Source organism: Trichophyton verrucosum (genome assembly GCF_000151505.1).
Source record: "Trichophyton verrucosum HKI 0517 chromosome Unknown contig00260_1.f1.exp, whole genome shotgun sequence".
In the NCBI taxonomy this organism is placed as follows: Eukaryota; Fungi; Ascomycota; class Eurotiomycetes; order Onygenales; family Arthrodermataceae; genus Trichophyton; species Trichophyton verrucosum.
In genome coordinates, this window is record NW_003315480.1 from 23 (window position 1) to 17,596 (window position 17,574).

The following is a 17,574-nucleotide window of genomic DNA, read 5'->3' on the forward strand; positions in this document are numbered from 1 at the left end:
TTTTTTTTTTTTTTGATAGACACACACCTACATGACTTGGACGAGGACATGATGATACCATGAATAAAACAACGAGATAACACAGCTTCAATACCTACTCTTTTTTTCATGTAATGGCAGACCAAAGAACAACAGAATGATGCAAATAAAATAATGTCAAGAGAAATGAGTCGGCTCTTAATTCTCTTTATGCCTTGATGTCCACTTTAAAATACAATCGTCATAACATCCATCCATGCATCCAAGTACTGTCAACTTTCATATGCGTATATGTACCTTGCAACACAGGCAGGAATGGTGTAGTATCTATTTACTTGAGTCGGGCGAGGGCAGCAACGATGGGTCCCTCAGCAGCACCGGCAACGGAGTCGAGCTTCTCGCCGCCCTTGAAGAAGAAGAAAGTAGGCATGGCTCTGACGCCTAGCTCGGCAGCAACCTCAGAGCACTCATCGACATCGACCTTGTAGAAATCGACTTCCGCGCAGTGCTCCTCGCTGAGCTTGTCGACGACGGGGGCGATGGCCTTGCAGGGACCGCACCAGGTGGCGTAGCAGTCAATCAGGACGAGCCTGTCGCCGCCGATAGCCTTCATGTAGTCATCACGGCTGCAAGATAGCAGTTAGTATCAGTATCGGTACCATTATCACTCATATTGTTATGCTATATACTGGTGACGATAGCGGGGGAGGGGCAGAGGGAGGAGCAGGATAGCAAGAAGAGAGAGGCAAGAGGAGAAGACACCTACGACTTGATCTCTTGGACGACCATGTTTGCGGTTGTGGGAGAGAAGAGTCTTGCGCTGGAGGAGGAGAAGAGTCTTGTAGAAGCTGGAGCTGTGGTTGTCTGTAGCGGTGGTCGTGCAGATGTGGATGAGAGCGAAGAGGCGGACGAGAGGAGGGCAGGGCGGCTTAAATAAGGCCAGCAGCAGAAGGAGGAGGAGGAGGAGGAGGCCGGGCGAGGGCTAAAGCGGCGGGCGAGGGCGAGGCGGAGGGGCAGCCGGGATGACGTTGATGCGGGCATGGCGGAGGGAATAATGGATGATGGATGGACGCTGCGAGAGAGAGAGCCACTGAGGGACCCTTGAGACGGTAATTATTAAGACGGGAGGCCGCGAAGATGGTGTGAAGCGCAGAGAAGCTGAGCAGGCAAAGGGAAAAAAAGGCAAAAGGAGAAGTTCCGAAGAAAAAGAAAGCTGGAACCGAGCGAGGGCAAGGGGGGAGGGGGGAGGAGGGCAGGCTTCAGTTAAGGCGTCGGCGGGTGGTTGGGCGGCAGCTGGGCGCTGTTTTGGGGGCGCCGTTTAGTTAAAGGCCTTAACTGGAGGCGGGCGGCGTTAGTTAAAGGGCCTTAGCTGGCGGCCTGCCGGGCTTGGGCTTAGTTAAGGCGCTGGTTGAATTAGTAATAGACGACAGCCTAGACCCTGCGCGAGCTGATAACAGCAATTAATATTCCTCATCCCTGTGGGCCTTGCGCTTGGAGATCGCCCTTGAGGGTGTGCTAGTGTTACATGCTATAAACTGATTATTAAGTGCATAATGTCATACATATTGTCGTCGCGAGGGCCTGCTAGCCTGCAACGGGTATCCGTAGAATTATCTCAAATCATTCTATTTATGAAGAGTCGGGATTTGGTCTGGGAGGAGGAGACGGCGTGGCCGGATGACGATAGGACAGATATCATGACATGAAGGCGTCGCAATAAGCAGAAAGTCTTGCTCATCGCTTATCAATCTATTCTTTATACCAGCCGGCTGCCATTCATTTCTTAACATCATCACTTTTGCATTTCTTATCCTAGGCTGTCTTAATAAACACACGACTAGAAGGCTCTCGTGCATGCTAGTATTCGTTCGCCATTAGGTTCTACGAGAAGATCTCGTAGCAGATGAGGCCAGCCTTATCATAGAGCCAGATATCCCTCAATGCAACCAGCCAGCCCTGCAAGAAGAGTAGCTCTCGAGCTACTCTTGATTATTTGCCGTAGTCTCAGACGGGGCAGCGGCGCTCTCGATTAAACGGGGATGAGCTGTCTGCAAGTTTGGATTGGACGGAGATATCCTGCATTCACCCCTAGCCGTTGCTTCTGGAAATACCTTACCTTCCCTCGGTGCTTTTCGGGTATTGCATTGGGTCTTTATTAACAAGCAGATTGCGTGACTTGTCAGTCTCACAGTTTATCTTCCAGAAAGTTGTGTCTCGCTCAGAAGTGCAATATGTCTGTCTGTTACCATGCTTTGCCAGTATCCTTTTTTCTTTCAATATTCAATATTGGGATCAATCCCGAGTTGCTCCCTTCTCAATCTGGGGGGACCCAAGGATAATACCCAACACTGCGTGTCAATGTCATCTTCATTAGCGTTAAACTCCGCTAATGAAGTCCAACCTATGTGGTTATAGTTCTATAATCGCAGAAATGGCCTGCATAGAGTGAACCCAAGTACCAAATGGTGGGAGTTTTGTGCAGCAAAGGTGTCACTAGAGAATCTATCTAGATCAAACCACGCAGCAGACTATTCATCATCATTTAGCTGTGGCATGACACCCAAGCACGCACCAAACTACCCTTGGATATCAGGTGTAACCAGTGGAGGCGGATTTCCAGATTAACAGACACACTACCAGCTGTCCGTATTCATCATAGATGAAGATTGTCCATGAATACCTAAAGCCAGAGCCTCATTTTCTTCACTCAATCAGGAGTGAATATTTAGCGCCGCATCCTCAGTTTGTACTATAGGAAAAAACTTTGAGATTGTTTTTCGAGATAGTCGGCCTAAATCGTTGACTTCAACTGCGTCATAGGGTATATAGAACGGAGGTCATGCAATCTCTCCACCTCCTGGAGCAGGTCATGTAAATAGTCGAACGGCCTAATCAACAGCAATGGCATACATTCACCTACCAACATTCTCTCTCACCACGTCGACGCCATCATGAGTGAAAGCCCGAAGGTGATGGTCGTTGGAGCGTAAAGAAAGACTGCGAGTCGTAGTTTTTGCCTTTTCAGGAACTGCTTTTAAGTTTTCACGTGACAAGGCTCGGCCCGATGGTTATTACATAACTAACTAGCAGATTACGTCATCCTGTTTATGTATACGGCTGTCAAGGGCGACCACAAACTCCATAAGATATCTAGAAGAAATCATATTAGCCAGTGATGAATAAGTAGACAAGACAAGAGAGCCACCTTAAGATTCTTTGGATAGTTTGATGTTTTGGATATTTTTACTAAAGGGCTCCAAAGTAGTTAGTGACAGTAGAAGTAGCAGCAGTCAAAAGCTGTCCATAGCAGAAGTCGTCATAGGATGCAAAGCGTCGCCGACTTTCACACAGAGGACAGTCTATAAAAGAGGAGATTTCTTCTTCTTCTTCTTTCTCTTCTTCTCTTCTTCTTCTTTTCTCCTCTACTTTACCACCTTCTTCTCTACCCAGAAAGTTGAACAAGTTAAGAACTATCAAAGTATCTTATATTGTGATATCTATTGAGGGCATATCCTCCCCTGCCTCTCCTCATATCTGCCTGCCTGCCTGCCTGCTAAAGGAAAGAACGAGAGACAGGCGGGCAGGCAGGCAGGCAGAGAGGTGTCAGGAATAAGGAGAGGTGGGGGAGGATAGCAGGATATGGGTGGTAAGAGAGATGATAAGAACTGGAACAAAGTGAAGGGTATAAGTATGAGAAAAAAAAAATTCCTTTCTTTCCAGTTGAGATAAAACAAAAGGGACAAAGGCTAACTAGCTAGCACAGGGGGATATCAAATGGGATAGAAGAAAGAAAACAAGAAACCGAGCCGAACAAAAGAAAACGGGCAAGAGAAAAAAAAGGAGACTTGGGGTTGGAAGGGTAGGGGCAGTGGCAACGCCATATCGAGGCTGTGGATGATGACAAAGGAAAAGAAGATGAAAAAGGAGCCGACCGACCAGACCGATTTAAGCAGAAGAAGTTGAAGTGGAAGAAAAGGGAAAGAAAGGAAGAAAACTTTAGGGGGTATGTTATGCAGTCATGAAAAAAAGGACATGAAAAAAAGAGAGGTGGAAGAAGAAGAAGAAGAAGAAAACAAAGGCAGAGATTAAAAGGGCGTTTCTTTTTTAACGTGACCTCGACCGTCTTTGGGAAACCATTCCGTCCGTCCGTCCAGTCCGCCAGCCAGCCAGTCCATTCCGATCCAGAGAAAAGAACAAGGAAGATTGGGAAGAAAAAGAAGATTAAGCGATACATGGTGTATTTTTGAACAACCGGGGTATGAGAAAACACGCTTGCGAGTAATAAATGGGCTGGACGAGTAATGGAAATGTGGGAATATGGGAGTTATGCATGCATGCGTGACATATGAAAGAGGCAAAAAAAAGGGGGAAAGGAAAGAAAATCAAGTCAGAGTGAGGTTCAAAGTGTGGTTCAAACGAAAGGGTTAAATATCGTCGTCAGTCCGGGTGGGAAAGACGCCGGAGCTGCTCTGAGAGATGTTGCTGTGTCGTTTGCCGCTCGACTCAGCACGGGACAAGGTGACCAGTTTTGCGCTGCCGGCGCTGATGTGGCGGATATGACGGCCTAGATCGACGCTCTGGGCTCGACGGATCTCAGTTACACCCTCTGGCTCGTCGATGGGGCTGACTTCGTTCTCGCTGTCGATGAACTCGGTGAACAGGCCTTCGCGGGACTTTGCGCGGTTTTCGGGGTTGATCAGACGGGGCTGTTTACCGACGCTGGAGTGCCAGGTTGGCGGGTCACCATCGGCGTTGGCTAAGGCCATGCCATCGTCAGCGTCTTCGGGAAGGGGACTAATTTCAGCAGCATCGGGTTCGTCGTTGTAGCCGTTGACGGCAGGGTTGATGATGGCAGAGTCATTCGAGGTGGTGATGTTGAGACCGTGTTTTGGAACCGTGTCTTCTTCTTCCTCTTCTTTGGGCACGGGGAGAGCGCCAAAGTACTCGTCGCTGCTGATGGCGTTGTCGTCTTCCAGATCCGGGTCAATGATGGGGCTGACATCGTCGTTCAGGCGTTCGCGAGTTGATCCGGGGCTCTTGAGTGGTGCTTGGGAGAGACGCCGGGATGGACGGCCAGAGAGCCAGCTGCCCTCCGAGTCGATGGAAGCCAGGGACTGCGCCAGAAAGGTGCTGTTGGGTCGGGTATCTGGACCGGACATGTAGGTTCCTGCTCCAGTTCCAGTACCAGCCCCGCCGGCCGAGATGCCACTGATGCTGTACTTTTCGGCACCACTCGTACGCTGCGAGGGTGCAACGGAGACGGAGTACGAGTCTTCACGGTGGAGATTGTACAGTGGCTCGGGCGAGTACATGCGAGGTCCTCCTGGTGCAGATGTCGACAGCTGGATTGCAGAGCCCGAAGCAGAGCCATCGTCAAGGTGCTCAGTGAACTTGGATGTGATGGACTGGGTATCAGTTCCCACGCGGTGGGAGGAAGCAGTCGCGGCAATAGCAATGGGAGGTGAAGTAACAGCACCGGCTCCAGGGATAGCACCGGGATTGACGTACGGATGGGTGCGAGACGTGACGGAGAATTCAGAGGAGCCATTCTTGGGCAGGATGTTGCGGTTGGGTTTGCGACGAAGGGTGCCTCTACGACGGAAGAGCTGGGTCCAGGTCCGGCCTAGTTTGGTCTCGTTGAGCATGGTGCTTGGTTTGGTCGAGGCTGATGCAGAGACAGATGCAGAAGCAGAGGCAGACGTCTCGGAGACGGAAGGCTGGCGGAATGCAGGATGCTGGCGGATGTCTGGAATCTCATCTCTGCGCTCGTCTGCCGGAATAGCAAGTTCAATGGGCTGTCCATTGCGTGAGAGGACAGTGGCTAATGGGGCAGCTGGGCCTTGATGTTCTCCCACTTCTGGTTCTGCTTCTTCTTCTATCTTTCGTTGGGCAGTCTGAACGCGGTCTTCCTTGATCAGGCTTTCCTTTGAAGCGTCTTGGAGCCACGACTGGGCTGGTTCGAGAGATTGCTGCTGTGACTGAGGCTTGGAAACGTCCATCGGGTCTGGAGACGAAGAAGGAAAGCTAGCAGTTCCAGCACTGACTATTTTCTCAAGCGGCTGTGTTTGTGACTGTGTCTGGGTGTCTACCTCTGACTGTGGCTCTTCTGGTTGCGACACTTGATCCTTCTGTTCAACGGGTTTGTCTGCCTGACGAGCAACCGCAGAGGCCTGCTGCTGCTGCTGTTGTTGTTGCTGCTGCTGTTCTCTGAGGATCTGACGCTTGACGAGTCTGCGTCGTCTGTCACGGTCCATGAGCTGGCGCAGGGCTCCGGCGTCCATGGTGTCAGCTAGCTCGTTAATCTTCTTACTACTGCCGGCAGTAGCGGCGGCCTGGTCGGCAGAGAACCATCGTGGTTTAGCCTTGTCTCTGGTGGTAGAAGATCGTGAGATGTCAGCAGTGGCAGGGAGAGAGCTGCGGTTCCCGTCTGAGGAGGCATAGCGAAGGAATGGGCGAGGAGACAAGGCATTGAGAGCACTGAGCTTGAAGGTGTGTGATGGAGGCTCAGCCTGATCGAAGGTGGTGGAAGAAGCAGCAGCATTGGCAGCAGTGGAAGACGGGGTGAATGGGTCAGAGAGATGCTTGTCCTTGTTGGAAGTGTTGTCCTTGTTGTTGCTGTTGTTGTTGTTGACATTGTTGCTGTTGGTGGTTGTGGCAGCACTGCTGCGCTTGGGGTGTTCCCAGACAAGACTGCCCATGCGCTTGATCTCGAGTTCGCGCTCGGGATCGATGCGTCTGCGTCTCTCCGAGCGACGGCGGAGGATAGAGGTGGGCTCGGAGAGATATCTCTTGCCATGGTGGAGCGTCGGGACAGGGTAGGCAGAGGAGAAGGAGGAGGAGCCTTCACCCTGGACCTGAGACGGGTGAAGGTGAGACGGCATGGCAGCGTTTTGGATGTGCGGTTGCTCAGCCTGGCGGAGCTTGGACGGGACGAGAGCATTGACGGAGGCAAAAGTGTCGACAGAAGTGGGTTGCCGCAGAGCTCGACCGGCGGGCAGGGTCATGGGAGAGTCAGCAGTGGCAGCGGTCGCCGGGGTCGCGGGGGAGGATGTCGCTGTCGTTGTTGTCGTTGCTGCGGCTGCTGCGGCTGCCGGGGAGACGGCGCTGTACTTCTGACGCTTGCTGTCTCGCCGGACAAGCTTGCCAGCAGAGAGGCCGCCGTGTCCATGGTGTCCGCCAGTCGTGGCCGCCTTCGTGGCCGTCTCTGTCTGAGCTGGAGGGGTCTGGGGCTGCTGTACTGCTGCCGTAGTAGCAGTAGTAGTAGTATTAGTGGTGGTGGTGGCCTCGTCGTCGCCCTTGCGAGCCCGCTTCTTGTGACGGCCAAAGGGCCAGAGAGCCATGACGCGACGGCGAGTCCAGGACTTCTCAATTGGCAGGACGGGACAGCTAGAGAGGGAGGACAAGAAGGAGACGAAGGGAGCCTGAGCGAGGCCGTGACGCCCCCGGCCGACTCGGCGTCGGGCTCAAGGTCAGGCGTCTTCAGGCGTCAGGCCGGGAGAGGGAGAGGCTTCTTGGGGAGGGCGGTTGATCGGTGACGTGGTAGGCTGGAGCTGAGCCGGGACGGGTCAGAAGCGAGCGGCGAGAGACATCTCAGGGAGAAGGAGACAAGACGGGAGAAGATGAAAGACAGGAGGAGGAGAGGATGAGGATGAGGATGAGGAGGGAGAGGAAGAAGAAGAAGAGAGAGACTGAGACTGTCCTGTCTGGCTGAGCAGCGGAAGAAGAAGAAGAAGAAGAAGAAGAAGAAGAAGTAAAAGAAGAAAAGAAGAAAAGAAGGCGGTTTTTTGTGTTCCTGGCTTTTTTCTTTGCTTTTGGTGAAGCTGCGGAAGAACATAAGGCCGGAAGATGAAGAAGAAGTAGAAGTAGAAGATGATAATAATAAAGAAGAAGATGATGAAGAAGAAGAAGAAGAAGAAGATGCTAATATACAACGCTTGAGATGCTAGAGCTGGTGGTTGTGAAGCCTTAAACGCTGGCTGTCTGGGAGCTGCAGGCCGGCCAGCCGTTTCATCACAGCGAAGACTTTGGAGAAGACTATATAAGGAGGATTAATAGAAGGATTAATAGGAGGATTAAGATGCAAGGAGGAGACTATAAGATCTGCTATATGTAACTGCTATTAAGGCTACAGGACTGGCATCGCGCTGTCTGTTACATCTATATTATATTATTGCAGGAGAACTCGAGGACGCAGGAGGCCGTCGACGGGAGGAAGAAGACGAAGCTGGCGGCGGCGGAGGAAGCGAGAAAAGGGCCTTCTTCTGCTTCTCCTGCTTCTCTTCTTCTCTGTCTTCTTCTTCTTCGTCTTCTCTGGCCTCTTCTGATGCTGTCTTTGGCTGTGCTGAGACCGAGATGCTCTCTCCCGGCCGCAGACTCAGGTCCCTTCCGGCATCACCACCAGAAGCCGCAGACGAAGCCACAGAGGCAGACAAGGAGAGAATCTTCCTCGCCTCCTGCAGGGCGACGGAGAAGTCAAAGGCTTCGCTTCGCTCCTCGAAGCCCAGTCCTAGCACTGCCTTCTTGCCCTCGCCTTCCACCCGCAGCGCAAAGAAGCGACTCGAGTCCAGCGTCTGCTCGACCACGCCGGCATCCACGTACGGCGCCGCAGCAAACAGCTCGTGGGCTCCCCCGGCTTCTTCCAGCAGGATGTCGACCTGCAGCCGTTGTTCTTCTTCTTCTTCTTCTTCTTTTGCCTCTGGTTGTAGGTCTGGTTCCTCCTCGGGCAGGGCAAGGGGCCGGTTGGGGGTTCGAAGGGCCGTGGCTGGTCTTGATGCCGGCGGCACTTTGACTGGGACTGCACTCTCAAGCACTCGAAGACGGCCGGCGAAGATCTCGGAGGCGCTGTTGCTGGTCCAGCTGGCGGCCAGGTAGCCCTTCATCGAGGTCAGCGGCGGCAGGGCGTAGACGTGGACGGCGCTGCAGCTGTACAGGACGCGCTGGATGGTCGACGGTGGGAACGGCTGGCCTGTTCGAGGGTCATCCATCTTGCTTCTTGCTTCTTCTTCTTCTTCTTCTTCTTTCTTCTTCTTCTTCTTCTTTCTTCTCGTTTTCTTGCTTGCTTGCTGGTTGTTACTGCGATTACTTGGTTATCCGGTGGGCTGGCCTGGCTTGCTGGAGCTCCCCCTGTCCCTGCTAGCTCGGCTTGCTAGTCTCCCCTTAGCGGTAGATCATGGGCAGCCGATGAAGTCATTTCTCATAGCTAGGATAGCAGCTAAGATACAGATAGTAAATAGTAGATTCGGTCCTGGCCTGGCCGTGCCTGGGAAAGTGAAAAATAAGAAAAAAAGAGGGCCGAATTATCGATTCCACTGCTCGGTGTCACGATACAGCCCGGCTCTGCCCTCGCCCTGCGTCTTCTTTCTCTTCCAAGCTTCCCTTCTTCCGTTCCACGTTTCTCCCGGTGTAACGCGATAGTTCACAGAGTGCAGCCTGTCAGGTTCCCGGCGCTGATCTGTTGATCCCGGCGCCATGGTTGATATCGAGGCTCGGCCACAGTCATAATAGATAAAAAAACAACCATAGTTGATGGCTGGATAATAGTTACAGCTGGTCAACTCAAAACCAGATCTTGATGAGTTCCTCGCTGACGGCACTCGGAGTGAGCACGCCTGCTTCCGTGATCAGCGCCGTGATCAGGTGTGGGGGAGTGTAGTCCACGATATCAGGCGCAGTCCGGCGGCGGTCCTTCGGCGAAGTCGAGCTGCCGCTGTTGCTGCTACTCTCGGTAGTAGTAGTGGTCGTCGTCGTGAACTCGATAACCCGCTGATCAACGGGAAGATCGTACTGGCCAAGTGGGAACAGTCTCACAAACTTGTGGCTCTCCGCCACAACATAGAAGGGCTTGCCCATTGCCTTCGCCAGCAGGCCCATCTGGTACGTGCCCATCCGCGATATTATGCCGCCGTTCTCAACCACCCCTTCCGCGCCGACTATCACCGTGTCCACCATCCCCATCGAGTACGCCACAGCTGACTCCGGCACCGTAGCCACAGGCACTCCCTTCGACCGCAGCACTGCCACCGTCTCCATCCCCTCGGGCACCGTCCCCGCTGCCGTCGTGGCTTCTTCATCGCTATGGCCGTTCGGCAGCACATATATCACCCGGAACCGCACCTCTTCGCCCGCCGCCTTGCGCAGCATCGCTCCCACAGCCCGGGACCCGCCGTTGGTCATCACCGTGCTGCCGTCTCGTACGAAACCCGTTGCGAACGCGGCGATCTTGTCTCTGCTCTCCTTGGCTCGCTGGATGAACAGCCGCCCGTTCGAGAGCAGGTGGGCGCGTATCGCGTCAAAGTCCCCCGCCGGTCCCAGCTTGCCGGGTCGCTGCAGCGTCGATATCAGGTACCGCTGGAACAGGTCGGTGCCGGCAGAGAGGCCGATCGGGTTCGGGATCGAGCGCTTCAGGTGCTCCGTGTGTTTGTTGAGCAGGTCCAGCGTCTCGGAGATGGTCGAGGACGGTGAGTGTGTCAGTAGCAGCACCAGCGCCTCAATGGCAGCTATGGGCATCGTCAGGTCTGGGTCTGTCCGTAGTAGCTTGTGATATGTCTCTACAATGCTGTCTTCTGTCAGTACATAGTCATACTCGTAACCCGCCATTAGATGATATGTGTATAGGTATAAGTGACAGTCCTCTACTCACTCAAAGGGCTCCTTGTCCCCGCTTGAAGGGGTCTCCAGGGCCGGTGACATCTTGACGCGTAGTAAAGCAGCCAATCTGGTGTATCTCAGTCTTTCTCTGGCTGCTAGCTGCTGGTTCCTGGTGTCTGGTAGTTCTTTATATGCAATCCTGGAGCTGTCAAGCAAACCGCGGGGCAGCTCTGGCCGCAGTCAGTGTTGTCTGCCGCCGGTCGTTTGCTATCGGGGGTATCCCTCGCGGTCTCTCTCGCAGTCGCTGGCCTCAAACCGTCCTGATATCCAGCTATCCAGCTATCTTCCTGTTATCCTCCTGCTGTCTTCCTGCTGTTTGTTCTTTTCTTCTTCTTGTCTTTCTTCGACTTTTCGACTTTTGGTGACTCTTTAGGTCTGAATTGCCCGAAAGAGCATGTTTGGCCAGTTTGCAGCCACTAGTCCGCTTCGGGAAAGTTGCTTATCATGTAAACAAAAAATGCGGCTCGAAGAAGAGAGTTTTGGACATTTTTATATCATTTTAAGAAAAGACGAAGAAGCCGAGAAGAAGTCGAGACGAGACGCGGAGCTGGACTGGAAGAGACGGGAGACACTATATATATTATACACGCAGAGACGAGCCATGGCGTACAACTCGCGGACGACGCAGTACCGCGGCGGGCAGCAGCAGCAGCACCGCCAGCAGAAGAAGGAGAGCGAGACAGACGCCTTCTTGCGCCTCGTGAGTGTCCCCAATGCCGGCTGCAGATAGCTGTTACTTACAGGTGTATAGCCGGACAAGGTCATTGCGGGCTGCATCAACGATATCGGCATTCCCTTCACCATGGCGGACCTCCTCAAGCCAAACCCGCAGCAGGTCCAGATGGTGTTCGAGTGGTTTGCAGAGCTGTTTATGAACACCACGCGAGAGACCGTGGAGCCCGCCATGCTCGCCGCTGCAGAAGACATTGCCGGAGACCAGGCAGACATCTTTCCCCCAGATACGCGGAATCTGATGGGCTTCCTTGTCTCCTTGCGGAAGCTGATGCTGCAGGTTCGTAGTCTTTGCTTATGATACTTGTATATACAGAGAGAGGGAGAGAGTGTGTTAACAGTGTGCAGTGTGGAGTTCACGACTTCACGTTTACAGACATCACCAGGCCGACGTACGACCGCATCGCAAAGATATTCTCCTACCTGATCAACTTCGTCCGCTTCCGAGAGTCGCAGACCTCGGCAATTGACGCGCACTTCAACAAGTCGGAGGACACCAAGATGCGCATCGAGACTCTCTACGCAGAGAACCAAGAGCTGGAGCAGCGGCTGGAGGAGATGAAGAGACAGCAGAAGGAAATGGACGGGGTGGTGCGGGAAAAGACGAGCCGGAACGACGAGCTGAAGACCCGGCTGCTAGAGCTGAGGCGGGATCAGGAACGGGTGGCAGAGACGTTTGAGAGGGTGAAGGGGGAAAAGGCAAGGAAGCAGACACTGCTGGAAGAAAAGACAGAGAAGCTGTTGAAGAGTCGCCAGGAGTGCGAGAAGCTACGCCCCTATGTCTCCCAGAGCCCCGAAAGCCTACAGTCAGCCCTCACGGAACTGTCCGACAATCTCGCTCATGATAAATCCCAAGTAGACGGCATGGAGAGGAGAATGCGTGCCCTGCAGACATCGATGAACACCTTTACCGTTGTCAATAATGAAGTCCAGAGCTCCATCAAGCTGCTAGAAGATATTTTGGTAGAGTTACAAAAAGAGGACGACCAGGAGTCCAAGGGCATCAAGAACAGAGAGGCCCTCGCCGAGCGAGGCAACACCGTCAGACAGGTCGCGCACACCGAGAAGCTGCTCCAGTCGCAGCTGGCCCGCTGGCAGGAACGCATAGAGGCCCTGCGCAAGAGCAGCAGGGAAAAGGCCGAGCAGGCCCAGGCTCGCATGGAAGAGCTGCACTCGGTGCAGAAGCAGCTGCGCGAGGAGCGGGCTGAGAAGCAGCGCGAGATGGAGCGTAGGCGCATCCGCATCGAGCAGACCGAGAAGAAGGTACGTCATTTTGCTTGCTTTATTTCTATATTTATATCTAGCTCTATCGGCTGTTCTATAAATATATACAGTGTTTATCTGCTATCAATCATCTTCCCCCCCCCCCTGCATGGTGGCCATTGACTAACAAAACTTGGTAGATGGCGGACTTGAAGGAGACGATCGAAGATGAAATTCATCGAGCACACGATGAGTACCTGAAGATGGAGTCTCATATCAAGCTCTACACGACAGAGATAGAAAAGTGTCTCTAAAGTGCCTGCAGTGTCTTCTTCTACGTCCACAGTGGATGGACATCAGGGGCGTCGACTTGCTTTTTGTACAGTTATGTTTGATTTAAGATACCCATAGCATCGCCGGAGTTTTTTTTTTCTTTTACTTGGAGGTATGAATGATATGACAGTTGATGACTATGATCTCTATCTTCTACCAATATATTTATTTCATCAATCAAACCGAAACCACTTCCTTATGACCTGCTTCACCTGTATGGTCTTAACGCCAGGCAGCCCTTCTTCTACACTAATCGAGTTCAACAGCGGAACTTGGACGTCCCATATTCCAGAGCCATAGCCTCTTCCATCTTCTCCGTCCAGCGTGGATTTGCATTCACATAGAACCAGCCTGACTTGTTCTCTCGCAGCAGCCTCCACGGCCAGGGCAGCCGTCCTCGACAGTCCCTGCGCAGAGAACTCGACAGTAGATGAATGCAGGGAGACCAGGTTGACTATTGCAAGCATGGCATCGCCTTGACACAGCTTGTTCCCTTCCTGTCCATCTTGAGCCCGACGCCTCCTGAAAGAGCCGCCTAGATAGGCTCGGAGATGCTCGATGGCCGGGCAAAACACAACCCGTATTCTCTCAGAGCGAGATAGTAACTCGAGCGTGTTCGAGAGCATCCAGTGATTGTTCTCACGTTCTTCTTCATGACTGTCTTCTTCCTCATCCTCTTCTCGCTCTTCTTCGTTGTTTTCTCCACGGTAATTCTCTGCATGCTCGCTTTCTTCCTGGACCTCTTCGGCCGGTGAACTGGACTGCTCTCGCGGTACAACTATAGACTGAGCCTGTATATCCGCGTACAGCTCCTCGATGAAGGCCTCTCGCGTCGAACACACTATCAAAGTAACCGTCGATGCATCGCTTTGTAGAAGATGCTGTGTAAATTCCACCACGGAGTCGAACGTTGCGATGCTCATGCTGCTCTCGCGCCGGCCTGCGCACAACAGAGGCCTTCACGGGGGGTATCTGCCCTTCATCTAAGGCGTTTCCTCAGTCCTTCTTCATCATCAGCCACTGGCCACTGGTGCAGACGTTGTTTTTGCTGAAAGTATTGCTTTTCGCCGTTTGATCCAGGAAGAAAAAGTGTCATGTGGATGGAGTTTGCAGGCAAAAAAAAAAAAGCCCATCGCATCGACCAACGAAAAGTCACACAAAACACGACCGACCTCATCCTCCACCGGCGCTCTCTCAAGGGCTTCAAGCCGATCGTTCGTTCGACGCCCTGGAGTCGACAGCCGGAGAACTATTAGTAAAGCTGTTCTCTTCATATGACTAGCTGTTGGAGCTTCCCTTGCCATGGAGACCATATCGCGGATCTCGTCGATGCTGGAAACAGGTAACTAACCACATAGTTCGACTGCAATCCCGCCAGCTCCGCCGACTGACGAGAAGCAACCACACGCATATAACTGACTGATGGCCTTTCTTACAGCGCGCGAGCTCACCCTTGAAGCTGCCCAGTCTGCCAGCTCGGTCAGGAGCTTGAGACCGTCCTCTTATGCCTCCCGCACCGCCTCGGTGTCGCAGATCAAGAAGCTGCTGGATAGCAGGAATGATAGAGATATCTTAGACGGCCTGCGCAAGGTCATTTCGGTACGCTGGATACTGACCTTCTCACTGCTACATCGTGTTTGAATATTGAAGGAAGCCCTCTCTCTCTCTCTTTCTAGTTGATGTACAGGGCCGAGCCATGTCTACCTTTCTTCTCCGCCGTCGTCAAGAACGTTGCAAATCCGAACATCGAAGTCAAGAAGCTGGTGTACATATACCTATTGCACCATGCAGAGGCGGAACCGGACCTCGCCCTGCTGTCCATCAACGCTATCCAAAAGTCTCTGACAGACCAGAATCCGCAGGTTCGCTCCCTGGCGTTGCGCACAATGTCAGGAATGAAAGTGCCGGTTATCAGCCAGATAGTTTCCCTGGCTATAAAACGAGGGTGCGGCGACATGAGCCCTCATGTCCGCAAGGCTGCTGCCCTGGCTATCCCAAAATGCTACCGGCTTGACCCAGGGACACTGCCACAGCTCATCGACTACCTTTCCATCTTACTCGGAGATAACCAGTACTTCGTCGTTGGGCCGGCCGTTGCTGCATTTCTGGAAATATGCCCGGAGAAGATCGAACTTATTCACAAGCACTACCGGAGCCTGGTAAAGAAGCTGGTCGACATGGATGAGTGGAGTCAACTGGTCACTCTCAGGCTTATGGTATTTTACGCCAGAAAATGCTTCCCTAGAAGAACGCAGAAGGTGAAAAAGTCCAATCCCAAGGGATTCTATGAAGATGAAAACGAGGAAGATACCCAAGAAAACGACCTGAGCGAAGAAGAAGTTGATATCGTTGATCCGGACCTCGAGTTGCTACTGAAGGCTTGCAAGCCGTTACTCCAGAGCCGGAATTCAGCTGTCATCGTGGCAGTTGTTCGTTGCTTCCGGTACCTGGGAACGGTAGAGAACTTGGAGTCAGCCACTGGCTCGTTGATTGCCTTGCTCCGCAGCCCGCAGGACCTGCAGCATGTTGCTCTATATAATATCATCTCCGTTGCCCTCATATCACCCAAGCCATTTGTGAAATATGCATCACATTTCCTTGTTAGGTCTACTGATTTGCCTCATATCTGGCGTTTAAAGCTGGAAATACTGACCATGTTATTCCCTCACTGCGGGAATCACTTCAAAGGTGTCATTCTCAGTGAGCTGGAACATTTCTCCAACGGATCAGACCATGATCTAGTCCGTGAGAGCGTTCGTGCCATTGGAAGATGTGCCGAAGCCCACACTGGCTCATCTACGCGCTGCCTTCAGCTTCTCCTCCGCCAGATCACTAGTGCCGATGACGTTCTAGTTTCAGAGGCTGTAACGGTTATCAGGCATCTCATCCAGCAGGATACTGCAGCCCATAAGGGTACCGTCGTCATGCTTGGTAACCACCTGGGAACTACGAGCAGTCCTGGTGCTAGAGCAAGTATTATATGGCTAGTTGGGGAGTTTGCTGGGATCGATCCTCATAACAACATTGCGCCGGATGTACTACGTCTGCTAGCAAAGGGCTTTTCAGACGAGTCAGAAACAGCCAAACAGCAGATTTTGTTATTAGGAGCAAAGGTGTACCTACATCATCTACTTAACTCGCCTACAATCTCGAGTGATCCCAAGAGCTCGTCAGATAATGGCCAGGACGATAATCGTGAGCTTGATGCAAATGACCAAGTTTCGTCGCCAAAGGAAGAGGACTCTATCACCACTCTATGGAGGTACATTCTCCTACTAGCCCGGTATGACACCTCATATGACCTCCGTGACCGAGCTCGTCTATACAAGTCTCTTCTTGCTGTGCCCAGCTCGACTCAGCTCGCCAGTCTTTTGCTTCTAGCGCCCAAGCCGATCCCTCATACCTCCACACCCTCGGAGACTAGGAAAAATCTCCTCATCGGCTCGTCAACTCTAGTGATAGGTCCCGACGCAGGCATGTATGGTCTAAGGGGCTACGAAGACCTTCCCGACTGGGTGGAAGCGGGCCATGAACCAGATCCGAAACTTCGAGACGATGACTCCATCAAATCCGGCGCATACGGCGAGAAGGCCAACGCTACGGCTGGGGAGCGGCTTGATAAAGCTCTCCAGGAACATAACGTTGTCTCCGGAAAGGGGAATGTTAATGGTAGAATCGGCAATGTTCCCAAGAACATGTCTCTTGATGATTGGCTGGCAGAGGAAGAGGAAGAAGAGGAAGAATATGAAGAAGACGACGAAGAGGAGACTGAGGAGGAGACAGACGAGGAAGGTGAAGAGGAGGAGGAGGAAGAAACTGAATATGAGACTGACGAATCTGGAGAGGAGGAAGGAGAGGAAGAGCCAGATCAGCAGCATGCTCAGTCAGGAGCTGAATCCGCAAAATTATTGAAATGAATAAAGCATTTACCGGGCATTATAGAGGGATATACCTGTCAATAGCATCTATTCCATGAGGATCAAAAATTTGAAAAAAGTTTTATCGTAATATTAATATTAATGAACGAGTGTATTTGAATACCTAGGCATAAACTGACTGAGATCAACCCCTATTATAGGTAGCCCCTTTTCTACCAAGGTGCGATTGGCAGCCTTGAAAGGGCAACCAATTAAAGACACAAGTATGCATTGGCGCATGCTTGTTTTGGATTATCTGGTTCAATTAGGAGTTACACAGGCCCTGGATGCATCCGTGTGTATTCATGGTCTCGATTCTACTCCCTGCACTCGGTCCATATCATAGAAGTTAACGAACAGCTTCTCCAAGGAAGCCGAACCTTCTGGCTGAGACGATCATTGATGGGTAGAGCAGCAGTAGCATCTAACTCTTATAGCCGTGACTATTAGAGCAGTATTTACGTGATTTTTGCGCCTCTTACCCGGATATCTACTTCGTATGGTCCTGTTTCAAGACTGGTGAGGCATGGTCACTTTGTTCTGTGCCACCAACACTAAGTAGATAGGTATTCAGGTATTCTGTCCATCTGTGGAAGAATGAGTGATGATGGCAGGCAGGTAGGTATGATATGGGGATGGTTGGAATATATATAATCAGACGTAAATTGAGAGAAAAAAGATAGAAAGAGCAATGAAATTATTGATTATCGCGTAAGAGCGTAATATCCAAGGATGCGTAAACCCATGTCAGAGCTGACTGACG

General features: G+C 52.1%; 8 protein-coding genes across 8 annotated transcripts; 2 read left to right on the forward strand and 6 right to left on the reverse strand.

Annotated features, from left to right (window-relative positions):
- Positions 1 to 310: 310 nt before the first annotated feature.
- On the reverse strand, positions 311 to 592 carry TRV_03010 (thioredoxin, putative; the record flags this gene model as incomplete). The annotated part of the gene is made up of 1 exon (XM_003022802.1): positions 311 to 592. The coding sequence occupies one exon, from the start codon at positions 590 to 592 to the stop codon at positions 311 to 313; it is 282 nt and encodes a 93-aa protein (XP_003022848.1).
- Positions 593 to 4,403: 3,811 nt separating this feature from the next.
- Positions 4,404 to 7,319, reverse strand: TRV_03011 (uncharacterized protein; the record flags this gene model as incomplete). The annotated part of the gene is made up of 1 exon (XM_003022803.1): positions 4,404 to 7,319. The coding sequence occupies one exon, from the start codon at positions 7,317 to 7,319 to the stop codon at positions 4,404 to 4,406; it is 2,916 nt and encodes a 971-aa protein (XP_003022849.1).
- A 146-nt stretch (positions 7,320 to 7,465) lies between these two features.
- Positions 7,466 to 7,990, reverse strand: TRV_03012 (uncharacterized protein; the record flags this gene model as incomplete). The annotated part of the gene is made up of 2 exons (XM_003022804.1): positions 7,466 to 7,899; positions 7,951 to 7,990. 2 exons carry the CDS (start codon positions 7,988 to 7,990, stop codon positions 7,466 to 7,468), a joined length of 474 nt encoding a protein of 157 aa, XP_003022850.1.
- Positions 7,991 to 8,141: 151 nt separating this feature from the next.
- Positions 8,142 to 9,169, reverse strand: TRV_03013 (uncharacterized protein; the record flags this gene model as incomplete). Its single annotated transcript, XM_003022805.1, has 2 exons — positions 8,142 to 9,051; positions 9,126 to 9,169. The coding sequence occupies 2 exons, from the start codon at positions 9,167 to 9,169 to the stop codon at positions 8,142 to 8,144; spliced, it is 954 nt and encodes a 317-aa protein (XP_003022851.1).
- A 365-nt stretch (positions 9,170 to 9,534) lies between these two features.
- On the reverse strand, positions 9,535 to 10,575 carry TRV_03014 (uncharacterized protein; the record flags this gene model as incomplete). Its single annotated transcript, XM_003022806.1, has 1 exon — positions 9,535 to 10,575. The coding sequence occupies one exon, from the start codon at positions 10,573 to 10,575 to the stop codon at positions 9,535 to 9,537; it is 1,041 nt and encodes a 346-aa protein (XP_003022852.1).
- Positions 10,576 to 11,083: 508 nt separating this feature from the next.
- Positions 11,084 to 12,875, forward strand: TRV_03015 (uncharacterized protein; the record flags this gene model as incomplete). The annotated part of the gene is made up of 4 exons (XM_003022807.1): positions 11,084 to 11,326; positions 11,378 to 11,638; positions 11,707 to 12,621; positions 12,762 to 12,875. The coding sequence occupies 4 exons, from the start codon at positions 11,084 to 11,086 to the stop codon at positions 12,873 to 12,875; spliced, it is 1,533 nt and encodes a 510-aa protein (XP_003022853.1).
- Positions 12,876 to 13,067: 192 nt separating this feature from the next.
- TRV_03016 (uncharacterized protein) lies at positions 13,068 to 13,817 on the reverse strand (the record flags this gene model as incomplete). The annotated part of the gene is made up of 1 exon (XM_003022808.1): positions 13,068 to 13,817. One exon carries the CDS (start codon positions 13,815 to 13,817, stop codon positions 13,068 to 13,070), a length of 750 nt encoding a protein of 249 aa, XP_003022854.1.
- Positions 13,818 to 14,316: 499 nt separating this feature from the next.
- On the forward strand, positions 14,317 to 16,811 carry TRV_03017 (uncharacterized protein; the record flags this gene model as incomplete). Its single annotated transcript, XM_003022809.1, has 2 exons — positions 14,317 to 14,493; positions 14,571 to 16,811. 2 exons carry the CDS (start codon positions 14,317 to 14,319, stop codon positions 16,809 to 16,811), a joined length of 2,418 nt encoding a protein of 805 aa, XP_003022855.1.
- Between the last annotated feature and the right edge of the window lie 763 nt (positions 16,812 to 17,574).